The sequence below is a fragment of the Erythranthe guttata genome, chromosome 4 (assembly GCF_056151865.1).
Source record: "Erythranthe guttata isolate IM_541 chromosome 4, IM_541, whole genome shotgun sequence".
NCBI classification, from domain to species: domain Eukaryota; kingdom Viridiplantae; phylum Streptophyta; class Magnoliopsida; order Lamiales; family Phrymaceae; genus Erythranthe; species Erythranthe guttata.
In genome coordinates, this window is record NC_142536.1 from 2902952 (window position 1) to 2917248 (window position 14297).

At 39.7% G+C, this 14297-nt stretch overlaps 3 protein-coding genes and 1 non-coding gene across 5 annotated transcripts; 2 read left to right on the forward strand and 2 right to left on the reverse strand.

Moving 5' to 3' along the window:
- The first annotated feature begins 54 nt into the window (after window positions 1–54).
- Window positions 55–3929, forward strand: LOC105950330 (RNA-binding (RRM/RBD/RNP motifs) family protein). 2 transcript variants are annotated; one of them, XM_012973709.2, is made up of 8 exons: window positions 55–395; window positions 815–1298; window positions 1845–1918; window positions 1986–2116; window positions 2419–2515; window positions 2666–2824; window positions 3352–3452; window positions 3541–3929. In XM_012973709.2, the coding sequence occupies exons 1-8, from the start codon at window positions 267–269 to the stop codon at window positions 3629–3631; spliced, it is 1266 nt and encodes a 421-aa protein (XP_012829163.2). In that variant the 5' UTR covers window positions 55–266; the 3' UTR covers window positions 3632–3929. The 2 variants fall into 2 exon arrangements, with proteins under 2 accessions (XP_012829163.2, XP_012829224.2); XM_012973770.2 differs by having other exon boundaries at window positions 61–395; window positions 1848–1918.
- Window positions 3930–4087: 158 nt separating this feature from the next.
- LOC105956344 (origin of replication complex subunit 1B-like) lies at window positions 4088–8854 on the reverse strand. The gene is made up of 16 exons (XM_012980197.2): window positions 7923–8854; window positions 7668–7803; window positions 7272–7424; window positions 7052–7192; window positions 6810–6961; window positions 6636–6735; window positions 6400–6522; window positions 6153–6311; window positions 6008–6065; window positions 5740–5918; window positions 5505–5619; window positions 5201–5271; window positions 5002–5097; window positions 4813–4889; window positions 4530–4613; window positions 4088–4380 (listed from the first exon to the last, which is right to left on the reverse strand). The coding sequence occupies exons 1-16, from the start codon at window positions 8660–8662 to the stop codon at window positions 4317–4319; spliced, it is 2448 nt and encodes an 815-aa protein (XP_012835651.2). The 5' UTR covers window positions 8663–8854; the 3' UTR covers window positions 4088–4316.
- Window positions 7287–7364, reverse strand: LOC148770916 (small nucleolar RNA snoR28). Its single transcript, XR_016031079.1, has one exon. It is a non-coding gene; the product is annotated as a small nucleolar RNA snoR28 (small nucleolar RNA).
- Window positions 8855–8879: 25 nt separating the features above from the next.
- Window positions 8880–12454, forward strand: LOC105949507 (uncharacterized). The gene is made up of 4 exons (XM_088816418.1): window positions 8880–9077; window positions 9463–10187; window positions 10317–10823; window positions 10916–12454. Exons 1-4 carry the CDS (start codon window positions 9051–9053, stop codon window positions 12297–12299), a joined length of 2643 nt encoding a protein of 880 aa, XP_088672544.1. The 5' UTR covers window positions 8880–9050; the 3' UTR covers window positions 12300–12454.
- Window positions 12455–14297: the final 1843 nt, after the last annotated feature.

A 14297-nucleotide genomic window follows, 5' to 3' on the forward strand; every position in this document is an offset into this window, starting at 1 on the left:
ATTGAATGTCTATTTGGATATAGAGTGTACTATGAGAAAATATTACATTATCAAGTCATTAATTAAATAATGATTATTGGGCTAATTTAATTGAAATTTGAGGTGCGCGCGATTCGACGGTTTCTGTCATCTGCCCTAAGAAGAAACCTGACCAGAAACCCCCAAACACCACAGTGCGCAAGAGCGAATTGGCCGCTGCTACCGGAAGAGGAATCGAAAATCGATTTGCAGAAGAAAAAAAAAATACCACAGAAAAGTAACCGTAAATGAACCCTCATACGGTGCCGTATCACCAGCCGACCACACTGGAAGAAGTCCGAACCCTCTGGATTGGGGATTTGCCTTACTGGGCTGACGAGAATTACCTCCGCGGCTGGTTCTCGCACACCGGCGAGGTACGCACGCACGCCCTATTATTCTGTTCATACAATACAATACATACATACATACAGTTGTGCCGATTTTCAATTTGTATGTTTAATTCATTGCTGGGTTCCGTATGAACTCTTTCTCTTCACTGTTACCATTTTCTGATAACACACAATGGTGGTGTCAGTGGCATTTACTACTTCAGGCTCCACCACAATTGAGCAATGCACACGTCACCTACCAATGTCTAATTCACAAAAAAAACCCTAAATTTTCCATGGTGAATTTATTGTTTCAGCTGTTTCTTAGCTCCATGTTCTCTTTGTTAGTTAATTGCCCAAAAGATTGCACAGAAAATGAAAATGAAAATGAAAATGAAAAGGTTATTCTGCAATTTTTTTCCAGGGTTATCGGACTCAAAATTCGTCGTTTATTCTCAATGCAGGTACTCTCGATTAAAGTCATTAGGAACAAACTAACGGGTCAGCCCGAGGGTTACGGATTTGTGGAATTTACTAACCATCAAGTAGCCGAAAGCGTTCTTCAGTCCTATAATGGAACACAAATTCCGGGTACTGAACTAACATTCAGGTTGAATTGGGCGTCTTCTGGAATAGGAGAAAGGCGTCCAGATGGGGGCACTGAGCACTCTATTTTTGTTGGGGATTTAGCGCCAGATGTTACGGATTATCTATTGCAGGAAACTTTTCGAACAAGCTATTCATCAGTTAGAGGGGCCAAGGTCGTCACAGATACTAATACTGGGCGTTCCAAGGGATACGGGTTTGTTAAGTTTATTGATGAGATGGAAAGGAACCGAGCAATGGTTGAGATGAATGGTGTCTATTGCTCGACCAGGCCCATGAGAATTAGTGCAGCAGCTCCTAAGAAAACATCGACTGTTGTCCAACAGTATGCAGCAACTAAAGGTCGTTTTTTATATTGATTTTGCAAGGTGTCGCTACTCGCTACGTAATTCCCTTATGTTCCATTTGGATGGAAGGATTTGGAGGAGGGATTTCAATCCATAATAACAAATTCCTTGTACTTGTTGAATTGAGGGACTTGGCGATGGATTTCAAGGCCCCAACCCTCCTTTTTAGTTATAAATTGAGCAATTGATTCATTTCAAATACGTCCTCTAAATCCATTCCCCAAATCAAATCCTTCTATCCAAATGGAGCCTTGAATTATATCAGAATGATTTCGTTCACCTTTTTTTTTTTTTTGGAATGATGCATTACAATATATATCATCTTTAAAGAAACACAGTGGACAGTTCCCTTCAAGTTTGTTGCTAAAATATGCCTTTTATAGGGCATGCTCGCACTTTCTTGAGTTTTTTTATTTTTAATTTGAATTCAAGTTGTACGAGTACTGTATGAGAGCATATCCAACGCCGATGTCTTCTATACTTTGTCTTATTAAGTACTTTGTCTTCTATACTCTTAAGAAGTATTTTTTTTCCTCTGCAGCAGTATATCCAACGCCGATGTACACCGCGCCAGTTCAGACCGTTCCAGTGGATAACGATATAAATAACACTACTGTAAGTGAAGCTCTTTCATGCTGTAGCTCCATATTTATTTCCCTGTTAATTATCTTGGGAATTGCAGGTCTTTGTGGGTAGTCTGGATCCTAATGTAACTGAAGAAGAACTGAAGCAAATATTCATGCAATTTGGGGATATTGTCTATGTCAAGATCCCAGTAGCCAAAGGCTGTGGCTTTGTGCAGTTTGCTGCAAGGTAAGTTTTGGCTTGCAGAACTCTTATCTGCTGGTAGATTTCGAGCAATAACTGAAGAGCAAACCTCTATAGAATGTCTGATTGTGTGTGTCGTTACAAACAAATCTATTATTACTTTTTTCTCTATTTTCCCTAGTCACATTAATTTAATTCAGCGACAATTTTACTGATTTCCTAATTATACATGAGTTTGACAGTGCACAACCTTGTTTCCAGTTTGGATAATGTCTTACCTTTTGAATTTTATGCATGTGTTGCCTCACATGGGAAATGATTTGGTCCCTTGCTGTTTACTTGCATAGGACATCTGCAGAAGAATCAATCCAGAGGATGCAAGGTACTGTGATTGGGCAGCAGGTTGTCCGTCTTTCTTGGGGAAGATATCCAACACCAAAACAGGTTAAGTTCCAGCTGAGACAGTCATGTTTGAGCTAACCAAATCTGTACAAATTTAGTAGAGCATACTTGACTTCATATTTTACGTTGATGTATGTACTATATAAAAAGAAGAAGCAGTAGTTGACAACTATCACTATATATATGCTGTAGGATATAAGTGGCGCCTGGGGTCAATCGGCAGATCCAAATCAATTGAGTGCTTATTATGCTTATGGACAAGGCTATGATGCCTATGCTTATGGAGCCGCTCAGGATCCTTCAGCGTATGCATATGGTGCATATGCTGGTTATGCGCAGTATCCTCATCAGGTCAGTGTAACTTTTTTTTTATCCTTTTCTTCGTTAATTAGTTTATGGTATTTCAGTCCTCCAAGTGAAATGGTGCCATATTGTATAAGCTTCAACAAATTTTGTCTAGTTTAGCCACCATCTCCATTTTCTTGTAATTATCGTAGTTATGCTGATAGTTTTTGGGGTAATGCATTGATCGAAATCCAATAGTCTAGGATGATACATGTCTATTGGGGTGACCTTCCAGATATATGTCTAGGATGGCCTGTGGCAAATAAGTTCGTGTGCGGAGTTTTTATATTCTTTGTATTAGCCTTTGGTTGTTATCCAATGTTATAAAGAGATGCATTGTTTAGTGCTACAGAAAAGTTTCTTATAAGTAACTCCAATGTATGAACTAGGGATTGAGTATTAAATCTTTTTGAGGTAACATGATTTTGTATGACCTGTCTTTCTGTTTTGTCAGCATTCTTCCAGTGAAAGCCATTTATTTATTTTCAAAATATAAATGAATCCGCTTACATAATTGTCTTTGTATTATATAGGCGGAAGGGGCTCAGGACATGGCCGCTTTATCAGGTGTTGCTCCACATACGGAACACACAGAGGAAATTTATGATCCTTTGGCTACACCGGATGTTGACAAGTAAATTTTCCCCGTATTTTCTACAATTCATATATCATTTTATCCGATTGATGACTCACTATTGAACATAATCTATGTTTATTCTTAGGTTAAATGCTGCCTACCTTGCAGTTCATGCGAATGCAATTCTGGGAAGGCCATTGTGGCAAAGCACCACTTCGCTGCCACAACAAAGTTAGACATCTTTCTTTGTTTCCGATTTTCCAGCAGAGTCTTGGTTGCAAGGAAGAAAATTATATAGTTCACTTCAGAAAATATTAGATTGTCGTACGTTCTTTACAGAGTTATAACCTTCTTGACGTTACAGATATTGTCGGTGTTAAGACATTAGTTATTGTAATGTTTAATTTTTAAGTAGCCTCTTTTTTGCTTGCATTGTAGAATTAGAACAGTGGACTATTACGATGATTTTGTGGTTGTAATAACGTATATTGTCCGAGGATTTTGGATTTAATGTGGATAGGTTTGATTTATAAATGCTCATCTGCTATAATTACTAATTGCTGGCATTTTTATATAAATGTTGCATTCTTGATAAATTGCCCTTTCCACAGAAACCTTTTTTTTTTCTTTTTGACAATAGAAGCTGCAGATGCATGATATAATAATCTAAATAAAGATACATGATGGGAACATTGTCAATAAAAAAAATTATATAAAAGTCTATATGAGTCTTAATTTGATCTGTTTAAATACTAGTTTAAATAAATGATTCCAGCACACATTTTTAAGTCTGGAATCCTTTTGAGGGAAAAAAAAAGAACCAAACAAAATTAATCTCCCAGTTAAAGAAATCAAATACAAAGTATAAATATTGTAACTCATCATGGATCATCCAAATTCGGACGTCTGAATAATGTCGAATTAGAGAAATTTGGCCAACCAAGGTAGATCGTTGCTTTCTTTCAGCGCAAAAGTAACATCATCGCTGCGAATTACACAACGAGAAAATCACCATTATAATGCTATAAATAAACAAGAACGGTGAGAGACATCTAATTTTTATTTCCTCGTTTTATATGTGAGACGTCAAAATTTTCTTTCAAGGTTCGATTTCGTGTTTGCGTAGAGACTAACCTGGGATAGTTGAGTTGCAGTTTCTGCAATTTGTGCCGTGTACCAGCCTCACACAATAATATTCTGCATTCCCCGAGCTTGCATCTGCCCATTAACACATAGATATTAATACTTGAGACAAATAATCTCATTAAGCCAAAACAATTTCATAAAGCACAACTTCAGAAAGCTGCAATGCCGATTCAAGAATTAAATTCCGTTTTTCGAATATGGTCTCTAATGAGCCTGCGGATTTTCAAGAGCTAGTCATTACGCTCATAATGTATGTTATATAGTGGCTTACCCGACTTTCAGGAGAGTGTCGTATCCAGGAAATATTTCTCCATTGCTAGAACAGAAACATGAGACCGCCATTGCCAACTGTCAAACGGAATATACTATCAGAGGTTGTAATATTGAAAGAAAGACAGACTTGGGTATGAGTGATTTGTAATGTAATACATATAACCCGAGGGCACATGTGAGAATATACCTTTTCGAAAGTCGTCTCACCCATTCCTGTTTTATAAAGTTCGTGTACCATAGCAGCCAAGAAGATTTTACTCAGCTTAGAAGAACTTCTTATCATCTGAAAATAACAAAAGAAATAAGAAAAAATTAAATATAATATGACTTCTTAAACGTAATCGAGGGAGGAAAAAAAATATATAGATGTATATTTTTCAACTCACTTGGATATGAGGAGCCTGGAACATCTCCTTTATTGCTGCTTCAACATCTGCCATGCCTACAAGAAGTTTTCCTGCAATACCAGTAAAACAAGGAAGTTGGCCAAAGTATCTTTCTGGACAAACAAACATAATTTAGTTTCAATAATGGGCACGTGATTTTGAATAATTTATGGTTAAGGTCAGATTTAACTCGGCTGTGGACCAATAATTCTTATCTCTCCTTATCTTCATTCTGATGTGAGTTTCGATCGAACACAAGAAAAAAGAGCAAAACAAGAGATGAAATGGTTATAGAAAGTCATGCCTGCAGCATCTGAGTTAGCAGAAAGTGGAGATACTTTAGCACGATAGTCTGCAAGTTCTGCAGCTCGCCTACAGATCTCCAATGCACGACGAGCATCTCCAGATACAGCTGCCACCTGAAGTCAAATACTACGATTATCACATAAAAAATCTCCCGAAATTTAGTCCAAATGAGTCATTCGCTATTCCTCTATTTCAAACGATGAATAAAAGGAGAGGGTACAAATCATGCAAACCTTCCTAGAGGCAAATTCAATTGCAAGTTTTTCGAAAGCATTAATTCCGTTCAGGCGACTAGATACTATTTCTTGAAGTTGTTTATAGTTATAAGGACCAAAGCAGAGCCTCTGTATACCCATGCGACTAGAAATGCGCGGCAGCAACTTCTCTGGAAGATCCATAGTATTTGCTATCCCTGAGTAAATAATGCAATACGAAGAACAATAAATCAGAGATCGGTACAAGTATTCTCAAAATTTAGCATTGACAGCAAGAATTGCTTACCTAGTACGATAAGTTTGGAATTTGGCTTGGTAGGCCAATCAAGAATATTGTATAAAACCTGTATCGAAAAATATCGCTCATTTAACTAATTGAAAATAACAAAAAGAGTATATATAATGTTTTGCCGTAAACATGCACAACTTACTGATTGATTTCTCGTAACAAGGAGATCAAGTTCATCTATCAGAAGAATACAAGGCCTTGTATCTTTCCCACGTTTATTTTCATCCGAAAATCGCTCGTTCAAGAAATGGAGTGCCTTTTTCCAACCAACTCTATGTCCACTTATACCCTCATAGATCACCTGGAACAAATTACACATCGATAAGTTATCCATAAGTATGTACATCATCGTATACTGCAAAGTAGAAAAGGTCATCGAGCACCCTTACGCTATATATACTTTCTGGTGAAGCCAATTTGAGACCATTAATCTCCACAAAGCAGTAAGGCCGTATTGTTCCTGCATCCACCTCAGCATTCAAACTCCTCATCACAGCAAGTACACTCATTGTCTGCAGTACAGTGCAAATAAAAAAAATTATATTGACCTGGCAAAAAAATTGGATAAGCAGGTAGCTGGTCTTATCTTGTTCTTTTTCTTTCTTAAATGTTAAATATATATTACCTTGCCAGTTCCAGGAACACCATGAATGTAGAGGCATCTTCCAAGGCATTGCTCGTCACATATAGCACCTTTGATAAATGTAGTTATCTCGTTCATTTCCCTGCAATTGTAGCATGCAATGAGATAATGTAGTGCCTTAGTCGGTGATCTAGTAACCCCGAAAAATTTACGTACTTATCCCTGCAGGGTAGAGACTTTGGCAATGTTGCAAGAAGGAGTGTCGCTTTTGCTTTTTCCAGATCAGTCTGCTTGTGACATCGAACATGTTCTGGTATTTTTTTAACCCCAATCTTTTGCAGTCCGTATATTCGTCCCTTGCGCGAGTTCTGAATTAAAAATGCAAAAAATGATCGATCATCTAATTCAAGTAAACAGACACGTACACTTTAGTCTCGACAAAGTTCAAATTTACATACTGCAGCGAGGGGGTGAGCTAGAGATGGTCTGGACAGTGAGCTGATTTTGATCTCGTCGTCAAATTCTACTTCTTCTTCCGAGACGGGATCTGACTCATCCTGAGAATTCCACTCATCATCATCCTTAGCTCCTTCACCATCCTGCATATTAAAATAGGAACCCATAAATTTCAAGAAAATACAAGGCCCGTTTGGCTAAAAGCACCTTCCCCCAACTTACATTTTCATTATTGTCAATCTCCGCAATGCGCTTGAAGTTATGCCACTGTACGTCGTACTCGTATTCACATAGAAACACATCATCCCCTTCATTGCCAGCGTTGGAGAATTCTTTCGGGGTCATAACATTACAGTGCCTAATAATTGACTCCATCTATAAAACAAACACCGTTGCACATAGAAGAATAAGATAAAAAATTTCCTCCTCAAAAACACAAGAATCTTAGCACCACGAGAATATACATTGGGACCATCACTAATAGCTAAATAGACTCTGGAAGCATACAAGTAATCAAAGAACAATCTGGAACATGATTTTGATAAGTCGAATAAACAACTCAAATAAAGTATAAGCAACCATATCCTATTGAATAAAAAAGAAAAGACGATGAATCACCTCAGTATCGGCAAAATCATTAGTCCTATATAGCTCCCTCCTCAAATTATGAGATTGTCTACCGGGGGCAGTCTCCTCCGGAATAATATACCACCGTGCTCGGTACCAATAAGTACCATCCACTTCTTTCCACAAACTAGTGAGATCGACAACAAAGTACAGTGTAAGATTATCTTACCATTAAAACTCACTACTAAACTACAAAAAATGAATCTCTAAAAATACGAGGAGCAATGCCGAAGTTAATGCACAAACCTCTCTATACGAGCAGCCCATAAATCGCTCGAAAGCAACTTCTCCCTAGCAGTCCTAGCCCTCTTCTTCCCCTTCGGTGGCTCGGGGAATTCGATTATTTTTCCGGATTTCTTGGCGGTGCAATAATAACAAATCCAATCTCCTTCGGGGACCGCCTTCAATGGCGGCTTGGAGCACTTCAAGTGAAACCCATTCAAACAATCGTCGCACTCAATCATAATCTTATTTCCAGCAGGCTTAAAGCACACTCTGCATTCCTCCTCCGGTTCGTCGTTATCCGAGCTAGCGTCCTCCCTCCTCTTCACATAAACATCGTCCCCCGCCGAAAACTCGACTCCATCGTACATCACCCTTTTGTAGTACACCCTTTTCTTAACTTTGTTGTCGGGATTTCTACATTTGGTGCTCCTCAATGCCCTCTTTTTTGGCTCAACGGAGGCGTCTGGTTTCGATTGGTATTTCCTCTTCCTCCTTGATTCGGTGGGTTGTGGGGATATAGGGGTGATTGCAATGGTGGTGGGTGAGTGCGGAGGGGCATTTTCGTAATTTTTTAATTTTGTGAGGGCCGGATCTGGGGAATTGGTCGGGTTGGAGGACGGATGATAGGGTTTTGGTGTGGCGGCGGCGCGGCGGAGGGAGCGGCGGAGATTGGTGCCTGGGGTTTGTGGGGTTAGGGGCACGGTGAGGTCGTCTGAGGAAGAAATGCGTTGTTTTGATTTGGGGGTTCTGATTGAGGACATCTTAGGGTTTTTTTTTCAGTTTCGGAGTCTTGGCAATAATAGTCTCAGATCTTCACGGTGGTGTGACGGCGGCGTTTGTTTTCTGGCGGGGAAGAAGAGAGGAGGAGAGAGGGGAGAAAGGGTGCTGGAAATCTAAAGTAGAAAGAGTTAAAAATGGCGGGAAAACTCGCTTCCATTTTGGCGGTTTTTCTTGTAGACGCATCATATCAGATTCGAATAAGGGTGGTGATATACGCAGGCCAAATTAAACATTCAGGCACTTTTTTACCATGGTTTTTTACCTTTTTACCACAACTATTTACCTTTTGTACTATTCCTACCAAATCCTATAAAAAAAGAAAACTCAACATTCAAAGTGAAAAATTTCAGATATTCAACAATTTTTGCGATGGATCCAAACAACTTAGACCCGAATGTAAGTTTTTCGTTTTTTTCCCGAAAATTCATCTACTCGTGTGAATTTACGTGAGCACTTGCCAAGTGCTCGCGTAAATTCACACGAGCTCAAGAACAATTTTTTTATTCTTGAGCTCGTGTGAATTTACGCGAGCACTTGCCAAGTGCTCGCGTAAATTCACACGAGCTCAAGAACAATTTTTTTTTTTTTTTTTTAATTAGCTCGTGTGATTTCACACGAGCAGGGGAGGTTTGCTCGTGTGAAATCACACGAGCAGAACCTCTCTGTTCGTGTGAAATCACACGAGCACCACAATTTTTTTTTTTTTTTTTTTTTTTTTTTTTTTTTTTTTAGTTTTATCCTTTAGTTTTATAATTTGCTAATTACATTAATATAAAAACAGGAAGTATACATAGATGTGGATGAAGATATTGAAACATTCGAGCTACATGATTTCAGTGAATTTTTCACAATTTCGACTGCATTTGATAGTAAAGATGCACTAGTCGAGTGGGCGATGAATATGGCCATCAGTCATGGACATGAGATTAGGCGACAGTCTTACCACGAGGGCCGACAGTATTTGACTTGCAAAAGAGCCTATAAGAGTCGAGGAAAAAATGCAGAGGTCGAAACAAGCCGGAAGTCCGGTTCAATAAAGTGTAAATGCCCTTTTGCGCTATGGGGTAAAGAGGGTCGGGATGGATTATGGCGCCTTACCATCAAAAATGGCAAGCACAATCATAATCCTCATAAATATCCACAAGGACTACGTTCGCTAAGTCGCCTGACTGAAGAGCAACGAGAAGTGACAAAGATACTGAAAAAGAGCCATGTGAAGCCGAAGGAAATTTTGCATCATCTGAGGCAGATGAATCCGGATACGGCTGCGTCCTTGAGAGAAGTGTACAATGAATCACAGAAAATTAGACGAGAGGAAATGAAAGGAAAAACAGTTATACAACATCTGTGGCACGAACTAAGTGAGAGTGGATACAGCAAATGGCATCGAACAAATCCAGCTGGTGATACAGTGCAAGACGTTATGTTTGCGCACCCTGATTCAATAAAGCTTTTGCAGTTATTTCCATACGTCATCCTGATGGATTGCACGTACAAGACTAACAGGTAATAATTATTTAAATGTGTATTACATTTATTATATATATATATATATATATATATATATATATATATATATATATATATATATATATATATGTAAGAGTTGACTAAATTATAATTACCTTCATGTAGATATGAAATGCCTCTTTTGGAGATCATTGGGGTTACTCCCGTGGGAAGGAACTTCACTATTGCCGTTGCTTTTATGTCACGTGAAGATGGGGACACTTATGCATGGACATTGCGATGTTTGCGAGACATATTACCAATCGGGATAGAACCAGAAGTGATACTGACAGATCGTGAGCTGGGCCTACTGAAAGCATTGCCAAACGTGTTTCCACATTCGCATCACATGTTATGTTTATATCACATAAACAGAAACGTTGAGGCAAACGCGTCAAAATTCTTGGGTAACACCAAGTTGGGTATACTGTTCCGGAGGACGGTGTGGGCAAAATTAGTCGAATCTGAGACCGAGGAAGAATACGAATGCAACTATAGAGAGATAGTTAGTTTGTACGGGCAATATCCGAAGCTGATAACTTACATCAATGAAACGTGGTTGATTTATAAGGAGAGATTTGTTAAGTGTTGGACCAACAACATCGTTCATTTCGGTAACACGACGACTAACAGGTATATAAATTGATTTTACTATAAACTCGTTACGTATAATCTTTTATACACATGTTACATTTATTCATTATTTGAGTGTTTTCTCGAAACAGAGTAGAGAGTGCACATCGTGCATCGAAGCGTTGGATCCAAACATCGACTGGAGCTATGGATACAGTTCAAAATGCACTAGATGCGCAAGTTGACCTTCAAATTAATGAATTGAAGGTGGAAAACGAAAGTAGTAGAACAGTCAGGATGTACAGTACTTCACTGTCGTGCTTCGGTGCTTTGGTATGTAACGTATCACACAAAGCACTGGACCTGTTGGATAAAGAGTACGAAAAATTGGAAAATAATCCGGATAGTTGCAACTGTTACCTAAGCCGAACCCACGGACTCCCGTGTGCGTGTATGATTGCAGTTAAAATTGCTGAGGGAGATACTTTTTATCCGCAACAGTTACATCCATTCTGGAGAACGTTGGTTGTCGAGCCAAAGTCGGATCCATGGGAGGACGAGGAGGAACCGTTTGATCGCACAGTTGCAATTAAGAAAGTTCTTCTCGATGAGTTCGAGAAGTTATCAAACAAAGATTACATGTCCCAAAAAAATGCGGCCGACTATTTACGGGACCTAAATAATCCTTCTTCAACGTATTTACAAGAGCCGTCATTTGTGAAGGCCAAGGGACGACCTAAGAATAACTCGATGAAGAGGAACTTGTCCGGATATGAGCACACGATGAATCGGAAATCCGAGGTTAAATCTTCTTCCGGCTCTAAGGGTCGCAAAACCCCGACCGAAAGGACGCCAGACTCAAAATTTAAAGCTGATACGCCAGAGTCAAAGGTTAAAGGTCGTCCTCGCGGATGTACTAAATCGACGGAAGAATCAGTTGTTACTGCCGGCGACCGGGTCAATTTCTTTTCCTTCCTTCCTCCGTTTCTCGCACAGTCCATAGCCTCATACGTTAATGTGAGGGCCGATGGAAATTGTGGCTACCGATGCATAGCCGAAGTTGTTTACGGCAGTCAAGAGAGATGGCCACAAGTCAGAACTGACTTGGTTGAGGAGTTTATGGAGCGTTACAATCTATATGCTAATATTTTTGGTGGGGATGAGGGGGGTCGAAATACAGTCGCTGATTATATCTTGACATGCAGTCATGAGAGGGGACCGGCGCCACGGACGAAATGGATGTCAACAGATATGGGGTTGGCGATCGCTACAAGATACAACGCAATGGTATTAATATTCACTGAACGGGGTAGCATCACTCACCTACCACTAGTTGGGAACCCCGCGTTATCACGTATTATTCCTATGTCGCTACATAACGATCATTTTATGATCATACGAGTACCGGTTTCATGCCCTCTTCCTCGTCTCCATCCTCAGTGGAGGTATTTTGCAGCTCCCAATTTACTACCTCTACGAGATTTTTACGCGGATCGACTTGCTTTTTGGACGACGTTGACTTCTAGGCATAGGTAGTACTGTATTATTGTAATTTTGTTTACGTTGTTATCGGACTTACTTATTTAGTTATTTGTACGGATTATAATTATGTTGTATCGAACGAAATTATATTTTAATTTGTAGTATTAACGGGATTTAAAAAAAAAAATATAAAAAAAAAAAAAAAAAAAAAAAATTTTTTCCTCTGCTCGTGCGTTTTCACACGAACAGAGGTGTTCTGCTCGTGTGAAAACACACGTGCAAAACGCCTCTGTGCGTATGAAAACGCACGAGCGTATTTCCACGTAATATTTTTTTTTTTTTTTTTAATTTTTAAAAAAACCAAAAAAAAAAAAAAATATATTTAATACGCTCGTGCGTTTTCACACGCACAGAGGCGTTTTGCACGTGTGTTTTCACACGAGCAGAACACCTCTGTTCGTGTGAAAACGCACGAGCAGAGGAAAAAAATTTTTTTTTTTTCTTTTTTTTTATATTTTTTTTTAAATCCCGTTAATACTAAATAACTTCGTTCGATACAACATAATTATAATCCGTACAAATAACTAAATAACTTCGTTCGATACAACATAATTATAATCCGTACAAATAACTAAATAACTTCGTTCGATACAACATAATTATAATCCGTACAAATAACTAAATAACTTCGTTCGATACAACATAATTATAATCCGTACAAATAACTAAATAACTAAATACGGGCAAATAAGAAATATCCGCAAATCCAAAATGAAACATCCGTACAAAAAACTAAATTCGAAAACAAACAACAAATCACAACACACGAATACATGTCCTACTGTCCACCCCTCGACCCCCGACCCCGAGTCCTCGGACCTCCCCCGCGACCTCTCCTAGGTAAGAGACGCAAATAGTGGGCATGTGGCGTCAACAAGTCCCTCAACTGCGGCTGAATGCTCAGGAATGCCTCTGCTGCGTCGTCACCAGTCAAACCGAACACGATCGGAACTAGGAGCCGAGCTATATCGTTGGCGAACGGCTGGTCTGGCGGCACCGCAGCAACAACCCGTTCTGCAGGCGGAACTCTATCAGGGTTGCTAATGAACCGGTGCGTCCGCTCGATGTACCACTTCATGTACTCCTCGGCAACTGTTTCCGGCGGCCAGGCTTCAGGGTATTGCGACAGGTCAATGAAGTTGGCGTACTCGTTCTGCCACATGCCGCCAGGAGCGTGGAAAGTGACTTTGTATCCCGCGCCAAACAAGCCGCGGTTATGTGGCGAGTTCGATTCAATTATCGGGAAAGGAATAGTCTGGACTCTTCCAAACTGCCGCAACGCTCGGTCGGGCATGTACGGCTCCACTATATCCATGAACTGTATCGTGCCGTAATACATGCTCCGAGGGTGTAAGTAATGTGCACCGGTACCATACGGGGTCCAACAAACCTAAGCATATTTTAAACTAATTAGAAAAATCCGTAACTCTACTATAGACATAATTAGAAAAATTATTACTCACATCTCTTTCGGTCATGGCGTCGAGTATTTTCCGGTATTCCTGCAGCGTGGTTTTATTGCCTCCACCATGGGCCCACCTTCTGCATCGAGGCTCAAACTCGGCATATGAACGCGAAAGAGGTGGTCGAAAGCAGGGGAAATGCTCAAAGATCCAGCACTGAAAACAAACACCAATGAATAAATAAATAAAATAGAAGTTTAAATAAATAAATAATTACTAATAAAGGTACACGTACCAGAAGGAGAATAACACATCCACAGAGACTGTTCATCCCAGCGCGGGTGGCAATACCCAATTGGCGGTACATGTTTGCTAAGCATGCCGAAGCCCACGAATACTTGCCGACGTTATCGAGATCGTTGGTAAAATGGATCCACCACGGCTTCATGTTACTCCCTGTTTTGTCTACAAACAAAACAGACCCAAGCAGAAACATCAAGTAGCCCTTCATCTTCTTCTCGTCTGTGGCGGAGGGAAGGGTCAACTGATCTCTCACCTTAACCCAACCAACTCCCTTGTTTCGAAACAT